At 46.1% G+C, this 14,723-nt stretch overlaps 1 protein-coding gene across 2 annotated transcripts in view; it reads right to left on the bottom strand.

Annotated features, from left to right (window-relative positions):
- stxbp4 (syntaxin binding protein 4) overlaps positions 1-14,723 on the bottom strand; it is a 271,436-nt gene that overhangs the window by 247,089 nt on the left and 9,624 nt on the right. The window contains exons 3-6 of one of the 2 annotated variants that reach the window (XM_060844429.1): positions 9,315-9,388; positions 7,949-8,044; positions 6,364-6,433; positions 3,114-3,188 (exon numbers count right to left, since the gene is read on the bottom strand). In XM_060844429.1, coding sequence (XP_060700412.1) covers positions 3,114-3,188; positions 6,364-6,433; positions 7,949-8,044; positions 9,315-9,388 — 315 coding nt within the window. The remainder of the gene's footprint in view (positions 1-3,113; positions 3,189-6,363; positions 6,434-7,948; positions 8,045-9,314; positions 9,389-14,723) is intronic. The other variant, XM_060844430.1, reaches the window with a different exon arrangement.

The raw sequence follows: 14,723 nt of genomic DNA, 5'->3' as shown, positions 1-14,723 counted from the left end.
TGGATCACTCTGTACAGGGGGAAGGGGACACTGAGATCACACTGTACAGAGGGAAGGGGCACTGGGATCACACTGTACAGAGGGAAGGGGGCACTGGGATCATGCTGTACAGAAGGGCAGGGCATTGGGATCACATTGTACTGAGGGAAGGGTGTACTGGGATAGTGCTGAACAGAGGGAAGGGGGCACTGGGACCTCGCTGTACAGAGGGAAGGGGGCACTGGGACCTCGCTGTACAGAGGGAAGGGGGCACTGGGATGATACTGAACAGAGGAAAGGGGGCACTGGGATCACACTGTACAGAGGGAAGGGGACTCTGGGATCGTGCTGTACAGAGGGAAGGAGGAATTGGGATCACACTGTACAGAGGGAAGGGGGCACTGGGATCACACTGAACAGAGGGAAGGGGACACTGGGATCGTGCTGTACAGAGGGAAGGGGGCACTGGGATCACACTGTACAGAGAGAAGGGGCACTGGGATCACGCTGTATAGAGAGAAGGGGCACTGGGATCACACTGTACAGAGGGAATGGGCACTGGGATCTCGCTGTACAGAGGGAAGGGGGCACTGGGATCACGCTGTACAGAGGGAAGGTGGCACTGGGATCATGCTGCATAGAGGGACAGGGCACTGGGATCACACTGCACAGAGGGAAGGGTGTACTGGGACCGTGCTGTACAGAGGGAAGGGGCACTGGGATCACACTGTACAGAGGGAAGGGGCACTGGGATCACACTTTACAGAGGAAAGGGGCACTGGGACCTCACTGTACAGAGGGAAGGGGACACTGGGATGATACTGTACAGAGGGAAGGGGGCACTGGAATGACATTGTACAGAGGGAAGGGGGCACTGGGATCACACTGTACAGAGGGAGGGGGGCACTGGGATCACACTGAACAGAGGGAAGGGGACACTGGGATCGTGCTGTACAGAGGGAAGGGGGCACTGGGATCACACTGTACAGAGGGAAGGGGCACTGGGATCACACTGTACAGAGGGAAGGGGGCACTGGGATCACACTGAACAGAGGGAAGGGGACACTGGGATCGTGCTGTACAGAGGGAAGGGGCACTGGGATCACACTGTACAGAGAGAAGGGGCACTGGGATCACGCTGTACAGAGAGAAGGGGCACTGGGATCACACTGTACAGAGGGAATGGGCACTGGGATCTCGCTGTACAGAGGGAAGGGGGCACTGGGATCACGCTGTACAGAGGGAAGGTGGCACTGGGATCATGCTGCATAGAGGGACAGGGCACTGGGATCACACTGCACAGAGGGAAGGATGTACTGGGACCGTGCTGTACAGAGGGAAGGGGCACTGGGATCACACTGTACAGAGGGAAGGGGCACTGGGATCACACTTTACAGAGGAAAGGGGCACTGGGACCTCACTGTACAGAGGGAAGGGGACACTGGGATGATACTGTACAGAGGGAAGGGGGCACTGGAATGACATTGTACAGAGGGAAGGGGCACTGGGAGCACACTGTACAGAGGGAAGGGGGTACTGGGATCACACTGTACAGAAGGAACCTGGCAGTTGGATCATGCTGCACAGAGGGAAGGGGCACTGGGACCTCGCTGTTCAGAGGGAAGGGGACACTGGGATGACACTGTACAGAGGGAAGGGGGCACTGGGGTGACATTGTACAGAGGGAAGGGTGCAGTGGGATCACACTGTACAGAGAGAAGGGGGCACTGGGATCACACTGTACAGAGGGAAGGGGACACTGGGATCACGCTGTACAGAGAAAAGGGGCACTGGGATCACGCTGTACAGAGAAAAGGGGCACTGGGATCATGCTGTACAGAGAGAAGGGGCACTGGGATCACACTGTACAGAGGGAATGGGCACTGGGATCTCGCTGTACAGAGGGAAGGGGGCACTGGGATCACGCTGTACAGAAGGAAGGTGGCAGTTGGATCATGCTGCACAGAGGGAAGGGGCACTGGGACCTCGCTGTACAGAGGGAAGGGGACACTGGGATGACACTGTACAGAGGGAAGGGGGCACTGGGATGACATTGTACAGAGGGAAGGGTGCAGTGGGATCACACTGTACAGAGAGAAGGGGGCACTGGGATCACACTGTACAGAGGGAAGGGGACACTGGGATGACATTGTACAGAGGGACGGGTGCACTGGGATTACACTGTACAGAGGGAAGGGGGCACTGGGATCACACTGTACAGAGGGAAGGGGGCACTGGGATCACAATGCACAGCGGGATGGGGCATGCTGCGTAGGATGGGAACTTTGATTACAAATTAAAACTGCTGCTTTGAGAATAAATATCAAAACCCCACCATCAGATATACATGATACGGGTATCCCTCTCACACCCCATTATAGCCAAACCTTTCAAAGTACTTCAACAACGATCAACACTGATTGTGAACTGGGTGATCCTCAATAACAAGAAAGAAATGAAGATGGCCATTCAGCCCCTTAAGGTTGTTCTATCATTCAACGTGATCACAACATCTCTGTACTTCAATTTCAATTCCCTGCCTTTTGGCTAAGTGCCTGCTATTCCTTCCACGTAATCAGTCATGATAAATAACTAACCGATGCCTGCTGCGCTGAGATAACTCCCTGAGTTTTGAAAAAAGCCACAGGGTCCCTTACGCCCAGCTGAATGGGCGAAACTATGCTCTAAAGGGCACCCTGATTATGTTGTAGGACACCGCAGGGCTCTTCTCACCATAACACCACAGTTTAATCGGATTTAAATTGTATTACTGAGCTTAGAAGGAATGAAATAAAGACAGAAAGCAAAGCTTTAACACACTGATCAGCTTAACTGGTAAACTGATTTCTAATTAATTAATTATTAAGGTTGTGACTGGACTGGAACTAACGTGCTTTCTGCTCTCTCGCTATCGATATTTACACCCCAGCTCAATCAGTGGAACTGCTGAATTACCTTCTAACAGGATCCTTTCCCTCCTTCACTCACAGGAAGCAAGGAGAGGCTAGATTTAATGATGACAACACATCCCACTCAATATTTACCCAGCACAACCCGAATCATACATGTCACAGATCCTTGGATTAAAACATTGACTAACTCAGGTAGACTGGACAGAAGCTGCCCTTCGTTACCTGGCTTCATCATCCCGGGCAATCAGCAAGGACATGTGGTTGGAGGCTGAGGCCATGCGGAGGATATCGACAGCCCTGGAAAAGATCAGAACACAGCTCACTGGAAGGAAACTCTACATGCAACCAGTCTTGGAAAATCTATTAGAGAGGTGAGCTGAGAATAGAAAATATTGCAACAATATAGACAAGGCAGGTTTTCGAAGCTTGGCTGGTCAAGGTGGGCTGAAAATGTGTTGCTGGAAAAGCGCAGCAGGTCAGGCAGCATCCAAGGAACAGGAGATTCGACGTTTTGATTCCTGAAGAAGGGCTTATGCCTGAAACGTCGAATCTCCTGCTCCTTGGATGCTGCCTGACCTGCTGCACTTTTCCAGCAACACATTTTCAGCTCTGATCTCCAGCATCTGCAGACCTCACTTTCTCCTGGTCAAGGTGGGACAAAGAATGGCATGGGGTTGAAATTCCAGGGGAATTCACTGGGAATCCCAGATCAACATTTCATAACATGTGGATGAGGCAGCTCCGATCAGCCCTATCTTAACTAGATCATGTTGGAAAACAGTGTATCTCATACAGCATCCACTATTTCCAAATGACTTCACAAAATTAGTCATTTCTTCATTGAAGAGAACCTTCCTGACATCAGTTCAATCTTATGTTACTATATTGATTTACTTTGAAGTAATGACCTGGATTTAACTTTTCTGTTACTATTCTTTTTGAACACAATTTTTTTTTCAGATGGACAGGGACCCTGTTGGTATTTACTGCCAATCTCAAGCTGCCACAAGAAATTGTTGACAAACCGACCTCTCAGCTTTGTGCAGTACTACAAGGTTCAAACTCAGTCACTTCCTTCCAAAGATGAAGAGGGAGGGCTTCTCCAGCCTTATAATTCAATGCTCCCGTACTCGGGTTTGGATGGTTCTGTGTTGCTGGAAAAGCACACCAGGTCAGGCAGCATCCGAGAAGCAAGAAAATCGACATTTCAGGCCGGAGCCCTTCATCAGGAACCTCATTCCTGATGAAGAGCTCCGGCCAGAAAAGTTGATTTTCATGCTCCTCGGATACTGCCTGACCTGGTGTGCTTTTCCAGCAACACACTCTCGACTCTGATCTCCAGCCTCTGCAGACCTGTTTCCTTTGGATGGCTTTGCTCCGTTCCAGGTTTAGGGATGACTGTCCAGATCTGCAGTCCTCATCTTCTTCTCACTTTCTTCCTGGTTATTGAGCCTGTGATCTGCCTGATCCAGTACCTTCTTCTGGATGATGCCTAGCAGTGAACTCAGTGAGTCCAGGTGGGATCTAACCAGAGTTTAGCATAATTAGAGTATGGCTTGGTGCCCCCTTGTATTTCAACCTTCTTCATCACGGCCTCGAGCTCAGGCTCGTCTCTTCCAAGTAGAGGGCAAAGTCAATTGGGGAGAGAGTCCCCATGCTTGCTGCCTCTCCCAATAGTATTGCACCATCAAGGCACTGCAGAGGCCTCGGTAACAGGTGACATCACCACTATCTTCATTGGAAGCACATCTTACTGTTGGAAGTCAACAGGAACTAGATGAGGACAACTTCGGGTTCCACCAAGAATCCTCCACAGTCAAATAGCCAGCTGACACTACTGAAGATCACATAGCAATGCGATTTTAACCAAGGAGAGTGTGGTGGGAGAAAGAGCTTGGGAGAATGCCTGAGATTAGAAAGAGGAGAGATAAAGGCGAAAGGACTGATAGTGGAAGATGACGAGGGATGTAAATTCCGTGGGGTGTACAGCTGAGTATTCTGAGCCAACCAATTCACACCGGGTGTGGAGGCTCCTCTTGAACCTCGCATCTCTCCCTCAACTAAATTCATCCTTGTGATCCTTCTCTCTCATCTGCTTGTCTATCTGCCTCTTAAATATTTCTATACCATTCACTTTTAACCATTCCCTGTGGGAATGAGATTTACATTCTATCCCACTCTCTGAGTGAAAATATTCTCCCTGGATTCCCGATTGGATTTCTTGGTGATGACCTTCCCCACAAGAGGTTTTCATTCTCTCTGTATTCACCATGAATGTTTTAGACCTCGATGTGGTCACCCCTCAGCTTTCTCTTTTTAAACCCGTCAATTGTTTTCTGTGAACCCACACATTTCAGGTCTCATCCCTGTAAATTTTCCCTCCACTCTCTTCAGTGCCTCTAACGCCTATCGTGAGCGGCATGGTGGCACAGTGGTTAGCACTGCTGCCTCACAGCGCCAGAGACCTGGGTTCAATTCCCACCTCAGGTGACTGACTGTGTGGAGTTTGCACATTCTCCCCGTGGGTGTGCTCCGGTTTCCTCCCACAATCCAAAGATGTGCGGGTCAGGTGAATTGGCCATGCTAAATTGCCCGTAGTGTTAGGGTAGGGGTATGAGTGGGTCGTGGGTCGGTGTGGACTTGTTGGGCCGAAGGGCCTGTTTCCACACTGTAAGTAATCTAATCTAATAATATGGTGAGCAGAGCGGCACACAGCACTCTCTGAGTGACAGGGGTGATATATTTTCCTTTTATTTTGATCCTATTGCTCTCAGAATAAAGCCTGAAGCTTGGTTTGATTATTTTTGTGGCTAATCTGTGGCACAATGTTTAATGATTGGATTGTCACAGAGTTATTTTGCCCTATACCATCATGTTATTTACTCTCTCTTGCTTTCTAACCCTTCAATGAACTTCCCTTTTGTCCTTTCTCACTGCAACCCTCCTAGCTACCGATACACTTGGTGAAAACCTTCTCGCTCCATGGCCTTTTTCAGTTCTGAGAATAGCTCCTCACACAGAAAGACTAACTGTTTCTCTCTCTCTCTCTCTCTCTCTCTCCCCACAGAGGCTGCCAGACATGCGGAATAGCAATATGCCTTTACAGTTTATTTTCAGTTTTTCAGCATCTGCAATATTTCATTTTGTTAGCAACTGAATAATTGGTTGGGCTATTTATCGGAGGTCCCTCGTCCCTCACCGTAATAAATTGCATTTCTATACTGCCACTGACACAGCAAAATATCCCAGGGTGTCTCAAAGCAGCCTTACCAAACCAAACTGGACAATGAGCCAAGGAGAGATTAGGATAGGTGAACAAAATATTGGACGAACAGCTCATTTTTAAGGAGCATCCTAAAGGAAAAGAGAGGAAGGTGGAGAGAGTTTAGGTAGGACATTCCAGAGTTTAAAAGCTCAGGCAACTAACGGTAAAGAACATTGCTGGAGACTGTTTAGCTCCAGTGTTGTGTACCTCTCATTGGTAACTCCCATTAGATCTTCTCCATTCACCTCCAGGATCAGGTCACCAGCCTGCAAGCGACCTGAAACAGAAGCATTCACTGAAACTGGGGGATGACTGACAAACAGTTAAGTCTATTCTACCCTGCACTTTACAGGAGTCCCAACCTCGCTCCTCTCCGGGGTTAATGCAGCTCATCTGCTGAGAGGTTTGTCCCATTTTCATCTGCATCCAGAGCAAGAATGGAATTTCTGATCCCCAGGCCAATGAAATGGGATCTTCATCTGAACATGGGTCTAAACCATCCTTAACTAAGATCCAGCCCCAACTCTCTCAATTCAGAAGCCATCTTTAACATGCTTGGGTTAGGATCCTTGCTCCAGTGACCACTGATGGAAGCTGCTTGTGTAGCCAGGTATGAGATGAGGAGGGGGGTTCCAACAGTTAATTCTGTTGACGTGGGTTACTCTTCATCACTGGATTCCATTAACCATCCCTCACCACTAAGAATGTTCCAACTTTCACCAAGTTAGCATCAGAATCCCTTTGGCTGTGTTGTTTCTGAGGCAAAATATGGGACAGGTCATATGGTGCCAAACTCCCTGAGGCTGTTTCCTGCCCCTGCTGGTGAAGAATGGTAGGGCGGGAAAAGGGACTGCAGTTTTGTGTGGAAATTGGAGAGGGTGGGACTGTATACCTGAGAACAAAGAAGACATTTGATAAAAGTATTCAAAACCATGTGGTGTTTTCGTACATTTAGATAGCGACAACCATCCCCACTGTCCGGCGAGTTGATAATCTGAGAACACTTCAGATATAAGGTAACCAGTTTGAAAAAAAAGATGAAGGGAATTTAGTTTACGGTGAGCTGTGGTCTGGAAAATGTTACCTGGCAGGGTTGTGGAAGCAAACGCAACCGCAATATTCAAAAGAGAAATGGATAAATACTTCAAAAGGAGAGATGTGCAGGACTATGGGAGTGGGAGTCATCAGACAGTTCTCTGAAAGAGACAGCACAGGAATGAAGGGCTAAATGGTCTCCTTGTTTTTGCTTTATTAATTACAGCATCTTCAGTAGATCGATCACTGACCAAAGAGTACACTACACTGACAGCTTGATGATGCCAGTATGACCCACCCATCAGCCAAAACTAAGGCACAAAGATTCACGGAAACGAAACAGCATTATATGTTGGATTGAGTTCAATAACCGGGAGCTGGGAGCAGTGCACACATGGTTTCCAAACCAAGTGGCTCTGAAGTCTCTCTGCTAGAGTACAGAAATTTGAAGAATCATGTCTTCAGATTGCCACAGGAAACAAAGCTGTGGATGTAACCCTGCATCAGTGGGTGATGACCCACAATGTCCTAAGAAAGCCAATAATGCCATGCTCAAATTGTGATTTGGAGAAGCCAATGTTGGACTGGGGTGGACAAAGTTAAAATCCACACAACACCAGGTTATAGTTTCTTTGGAAGCACTAGCTTTTGGAACGCTGCTCCTTCATCAGGTGGTTGTGGAGTATAAGATTGTAGGACACAGGTTGTTGATGAACTTGTAGCAAGTGAAATAATTAAAGGATGTGTTTGCACCTACCATCACTTGCAGCTATTCCTCTCTGCAAAATACGCTTAACGTAGATCCCGTATTCCTCACCCGTTTGTTCTTTAAACCCACCAATAATTTTAATACCTAAAACAGAGAAAATATTTTTGTTCATCTGAGGTGGTCCTGCTGAAATCCTTATTCATGCATTAGAAACTTTAGCATTTGACAATGCTATTACTCACCTGGCCAGTCTCTCACCTTTTACGTCCCATAAACCTGAGCTCATCCAAAACCCTAATACCTGTATCCTGATGCACACACCAGGTCTGGTTCATCCAGCACCTCATACTCTCTGACCTACACTGACACCTGACCCAACATCATTTCAGATTTTGGATTCTCTGCCTTCTGCTTGAATCCCTCCTTGGTCTCACTCCAGCCTGTCTTATTACATTCCTGTGAAATCCCTTGGGCTATTTTATTTTGTTAAAAGTGCCATGTAATGTTGGTTAGTGAAAGGAATCAAGTACAATATCTTGATTGAGTCAACGAAAGAAATGGCTGTGTATCTCACTTGGATGGAGCTCACTTAATTGGTTTAAAGTGGTGCTCATCTTTCTAATTTAAACTTAAAGCCACATGGTTATAGACTCCAAGATAGGAATAAACACTACTTTCCCTCAATAATTCACAATGCATTGCCTTTTTCAGGATGAGCTCCGTAACTGAGGGAAATACCATTCCAATAACAGAATTCCTGGAATCAGTCATTATGTTGAAACCCTTTCCCTCTCCACAGTTGTGCATTTAGCATTAACTCATTGGCATCCTCCATGATTCACTGCCTACAAGCTTAATGGTTGTGAGTTCAAGAGCCACTCCAAAGACTTCAGCATTTAAACTCAGCTGGCACTCCCAGAGCAGAACTGAGGGATTGCTGGAGAATTCAGCATGGTCTTTTGGGAGAGATGTTTGACGGAGGCCCTGTCTGCTCTCTTGTAAGGATGTAAGATATTTTCATGTCTCTGATAGAGAAGAACAAGGGCATTCTCTCTTCTGTCCTGGCGAGTTTGTAATCTTCAATGAATAATATTAAAATTAGATTGTCTAATAAGTTATCTCATTATTGTTAGTGGAAGCTGACTGTGCATAAATTGGCTTCCACATTTGCTACATTACAAATGATTTTGCACTTCAGAAGTTTTGGAGATCATTAGCTATGAAGCATTTTGGACATGGTGAAATTGTGAAAGGCTCTATATAAATGCAAGATCTTACCTTTATTTTACTCTGGAAGTAAACATCATTGCAACATGCGATTATTGAAAGAGATAAGTTACAGTAAATTCAGCCATACATCAGTTGCTGGAAATCCTCAGCTGAACCTGGTAACCATCAGAGAGTTTGCTCTTACCTAGCCCATTCTCACAGTCAGAGAACACAACACGATGAACAGCTCGATTGATTCCATAGGGACCCATAATAGTCCTAAAGAAATGTAAAAATACAGCACCAATTACAAATGGCTTGAACAAAACCAATGAGCTGATCTATAAAAGGTTCTCACACTTTCACAGTGACAAGGAAAGGGACGAGTTTGGTTCAGGAAACCTGGTTGGCATGAACAAGTTGGGCCGAAGGGCCTGTTTCTGTGTCATATACCTCTATGACGTTTTGATAAGAAGCTCAACACTGTCCAGGGCAAAGCAGTTCACTTGATGGGCACCACATCCACCACTTTCAACATTCACTCACATGACCACTGAAGCCAGAGAAAGAAGCAAATGCTATCAGCCAGTGATTCTATTTAAAACTGATCCTTCCACTCTCAGTGTTGAGGTGAAGACCTTTCAATGAGATTCTTTTATGTGAAGAGCAAAGGAAAGCAAGGGAGGACAGCACCCCACTGCATTTTGCTTGGCATCTCAGAGCTAAGCTGTAACTAGCAGCTCAGTGATAGCAGATCTGCTGGGGGAACTGAAGATGATGGAAAAGGCAGAGAGATTTCTAATATTCTGCAGGTGAAAGAGATGCTTCATCATTTTCCTCCTAAGCTGCCAATTTGAAGCTGATATCCCTTCTTGTTCTGTTTTCTCTCACCAGAGGAATTTGAAGACTTCCCTAGTTTGGAGACAAATGATAAAGCACATGCTTACATCTCTTTGCCTAGAACAGGTCACTAGCCTGAAGCCAGAGACTACAGCGGGCCACACTGCAACAAGCACAGCTACCAGGAATCTCTCCTGTTTTTATTGCCTGCCTCTGGCACACATTGGAAGGATTTACAAGTCGATACCCATAGCAGGCCATTCAGCCTATCAAGTCCACACTGACCCTCCAAAGATCATCCCACCCAGACCCACCCATCCCCTTCCCCCATAACCCTGCATTTCCCATGGCCAATTCACCTAACCTGCACAACTTGGGATTGTGGGAGGAAACCGGAGTACCGGGAGGAAACCCACACAGTGACGGGGAGAATGTGCAAACTCCACACAGACAGTCACCTGAGGCTGGAATCAAACCCGAGTCTGTGGCGCTGTGAGGCAGCAGTGCTAACCACTGAGCCACTGTGGCCCCTCACTTTGTTTGGTTAAGAAATCCTGGGGTGGGACCTGAACCTGGTTTAGAGCCAGATGCACTATCAACTGTGCCACAAGACATTCCCTTTCTCTTTGGCAAGTCCTTTAATCTCAATTCCTTTAATCATTTTAAATGGCAGAATCAGATCTCTCTAACCATCTCTACACAAGGGAATCCAAGCCTGGTCATGAACCGGCCCTCATTAATTAACCCTTTCATTCCCAGCATTATTGTTAAATAATGAAATTTTACTGCACTGATTTCTGAAAGAACCTAAATTTAAAAACATTTCCAAGTAGATCTGGACAAAATTTATGAAAACTTGGAGTATTTAAATTAAAAGTTCTTATGTGGAAATCACAGGTGATTGAAACAGTGAGATTGAGTATGATTGAGAAAGAACACTTTGCCAGTGTTTTGTCTTGCTGTCATGAGGACAAGTTGTAGGTAATTCCAAAGTAAAGGGAAAACATTCTTCACACAGTATAAAGTTGTGCATTGACCTGACAAGTGCTGACATTCAATTTCAACTAAACGTGTTCTTTTCCAAAAATACTCAAGTTCTGAATTATCAACTGGCTAATGGAAGAGTGAGGCCGTTGGATATATACAAAAGGTGTATAAGTAAATGGGTTCTCTGCTTTATTCAGATGTTGGAAAAGCACAGCGGGTCAGGCAGCATCCAAGGAGCAGGCAAGTCATCAGGAAAGTGGAGAACGAACGAAGGGCTTATGCCTGACATGTCAACTCCTGCTCCTCGGACGCTGCCTGACTGGCTGTGCTTTTCCAGTACCACACTTTTTGACTCTGATCTCCAGCATCTGCAGTCCTCACTTTGTCCTTTTCAGATGTTCACAGGTAGTTGGGATATCATAGCAATTACAGAAACATGGCTCAGGGACGGACGGGACCGGCAGCTTAATGTCCCAGGATACAAATGCTACAGGAAGGACAGAAAGGGAGACAAGAGAGGAGGGGGAGTGGTGTTTTTGATAAGGGATAGCATTACAGCTGTACTGAGGGAGGATATTCCCAGAAATACAACCAGTGAAGTTATTTGGCTGGAACTGAGAAATAAGAAAGGGATGAACACCTTATCGGGATGTATTATAGACCCCTAATAGTCAGAGGAAAATAGAGAAACAAATTTGTAAGGAGATCTCAGTTATCTGTAAGAATAATAGGGTGGTTATGGTAGGGGATTTTAACTTTCAAACATAGACTGGGACTGCCATAGTGTTAAAGGTTTAGATGGAGAGGAATTTGTTAAGTGTGTACAAGACAATTTTCTGATTCAGGATGTGGATGTACCTACTAGAGAAGGTGCAAAACTTGACCTACTCTTGGGAATTGAGGCAGGGCAGGTGACTGAGGTGTCAGTGGGGGAGCACTTTGGGGCCAGTGACCATAATTCGATTAGTTTTAAAATAGTGATGGAAAAGGATAGACCAGATTTAAAAGTTGAAGTTCTAAATTGGAGAAAGGCCACTTTTGATGGTGTGAGGCAGGAACTTTCAAAAGCTCATTGGGCGCAGATGTTCACAGGTAAAGGGACGGTTGGAAAATGGGAAGCCTTCAAAAATGAGATAACAAGAATCCAGTGAAAGTACATTCCTCTCAGGGTGAAAGGAAAGGTGGTAGGTATAGGGAATGCTGGATGACTGAAGAAATTGAGGGTTTGGTGAAGAAAAAGGAAGCATATGCCAGGCATTGACAGGATAGATCGAGTGAATCCTCAGAAGAGTATAAAGGCAGTAGTAGTATTCTTAAGATGGAAATCAGGAGGGCAAATAGGGGACATGAGATAGCTTTGGCAAATAGAGTTAAGGAGAATCCAAAGGGTTTTTATAAATACATTAAGGACAAAAGGGTAACTAGGGAGAGAATAGGGCCCCTCAAAGATCAGCAAGGCGGCATTTGTGTGGAGCCTCAGGAGATGGAGGAGATTCTATACGAGTATTTTGCATCAGTATTTACTGTGGAAAAGGACATGGAAGACATAGAATGTAGGGAAATAGATGGTGACATCTTGCAAAATGTCCAGATTACAGAGGAGGAAGTGCTGGATGTCTTGAAACGCATAAAAGTGGATAAATCTCCAGGACCTGATCAGGTGTACCCTAGAACTCTGTGGGAAGCTAGGGAAGTGATTGCTGGGCCTCTTGCTGAGATATTTGTATCATTGATAGTCACAGGTGAGGTGCCGGAAGACTGGAGGTTGGCTAATGTGGTGCTACTGTTTAAGAAGGGTTGTAAGAACAAGCCAGAGAACTATAGACCGGTGAGCCTGACGTCAGTGGTGGGCAAGTTGTTGGAGGGAATCCTGAGGAACAGGATGTACATGTAATTGGAAAGGCAAGGACTGATTAGGGATAGTCAACATGGCTTTGTGCATGGGAAATCATATTTCACAAACTTGATTGAGTTTTTGAAGAAGAAACAAAGAGAATTGATGAGAGCAGAGCGGTGGACGTGATCTATATGGAATTCAGTAAGGCGTTCGACAAGGTTCCCCATGGGAGACTGATTAGCAAGGTTAGATCTCAGGGAATACAGGGAGAACTAGCCATTTGGATACAGAACTGGCTCAAAAGTAGAAGACAGAGGGTGGTGGTGGAGGGTTGTTTTTCAGACTGGAGGCCTGTGACCAGTAGAATGCCACAAGGATCGGTGCTGGGTTCTCTACTTTTCATCATTTATATACATCATTTGGAAGTGAGCATAAGAGTTATAGTGAGTAAGTTTGCAGATGACACCAATATTGGAGGTGTAGTGGATAGCAAAGAAGGTTACCTCAGGTTACAACAGGATCTTGATCAGATGGGCCAATGGACTGAGAAGTGGCAGATGGAGTTTAATTTAGATAAATGTGAGGTGCTGCATTTTGGGAAAGCAAATCTTAGCAGGACTTGTACACTTAATGGTAAGGTTCTAGAGAGTGCTGCTGAACAAAGAGACCTTGGAGTGCAGGTTCATAGCTCCTTGAAAATGGAGTCGCAGGTAGATAGGATAGTGAAGAAGGTGTTTGGTATGCTTTCCTTTATTGGTCAGAGTATTGAGTACAGGAGTTGGGAGGTCATGTTACAGCTGTACAGGTCCTTGGTTAGGCCACTGTTGGAATATTGCATGCAATTCTGGTCTCCTTCCTGCCAGAAGGACGTTGTGAAATTTGAAAAGGTTTAGAAAAGATTTACAGGGATGTTGCCAGGATTGGAGGATTTGAGCTACAGGGAGAGGCTGAACAGGCTGGGGGCTGTTTTCCCTGGAGCATCGGAGGCTGAGAGGTGGCCTTACAGAGGTTTACAAAATTATGAGGGGCATGGATAGGATAAATAGACAAAGCCTTTTCCCTGGGGTCGGGGAGTCCAGAACTAGAGGGCATAGGTTTAGGGTGAGAGGGGAAAGATTTAAAAGAGATCAAAGGGGCAAGTTTTCATGCAGAGGGTGGGATGTGTATGGAATGAGCTGCCAGAGGAAATGGTGGAGGCTGGTACAATTACAACTGGATGGGTATATGAATAGGAAGGTTTTGGAGGGATATGGGCCGTGTGCTGGCAGGTGGGAACTGGTCGGCACGGACGAGTTGGACCGAAGGGTCTGTTTCTGTGCCGTCCATCTCTATGACTCTAGTGTAATAGTGTTAGTTATTACATGAGAATGGCTTTCTTGTAAACCCCTAACCCTCATTTTATTAAACCTTACAGATTTTACTGCATGTGCAATTTTATCTGTGTAAAGCAAAGTTGCCAAAAGCTGTCCATTGCCATTCGTAGAGCTGAATGTTCTTCCCTAAGCCTATAAACTGATTAACTAACTCAGAGGATGGGGGTTGGATAGGGTTAGACTCGGCCTCCAGCTGCTGACATCTCCTCAGTGTCCCAGAGTGTGTCAGCATCTGCCCAGCCTCCACCTCACACTGAGGGGAACTCTGAGGAGGCAGATTAGAGCTGAAATGACACAAGCATCCCGGGTTGCAGTTGGAAAATTCCAGCAATAACTTCAAAAATCTGAGTCAAAACCAAAGGAACAACCATTGCAGCTTTTTTTGCACAGGTTGGTGAACACTTTAGCTTTTTATTCTCCATCCCACCCAAATAAAAGCTCTTCTCCAGTGGTCTGGAGGGTAACTGAGCCTTCGGCCTCTCTTTAGTTAAACTTGCCGCCTTCCTAGCCCTTCACGCAGAGACTGAGAGAATGACAGAGAGGCAGACACACTGAGACAGAGAGAGAGAGAGAGAGA

Source organism: Hemiscyllium ocellatum, chromosome 25 (genome assembly GCF_020745735.1).
Source record: "Hemiscyllium ocellatum isolate sHemOce1 chromosome 25, sHemOce1.pat.X.cur, whole genome shotgun sequence".
NCBI classification, from domain to species: Eukaryota; Metazoa; Chordata; class Chondrichthyes; order Orectolobiformes; family Hemiscylliidae; genus Hemiscyllium; species Hemiscyllium ocellatum.
Note: the sequence above shows the minus strand (reverse complement) of the source record. Positions and strands in the feature narration are given on the sequence as shown.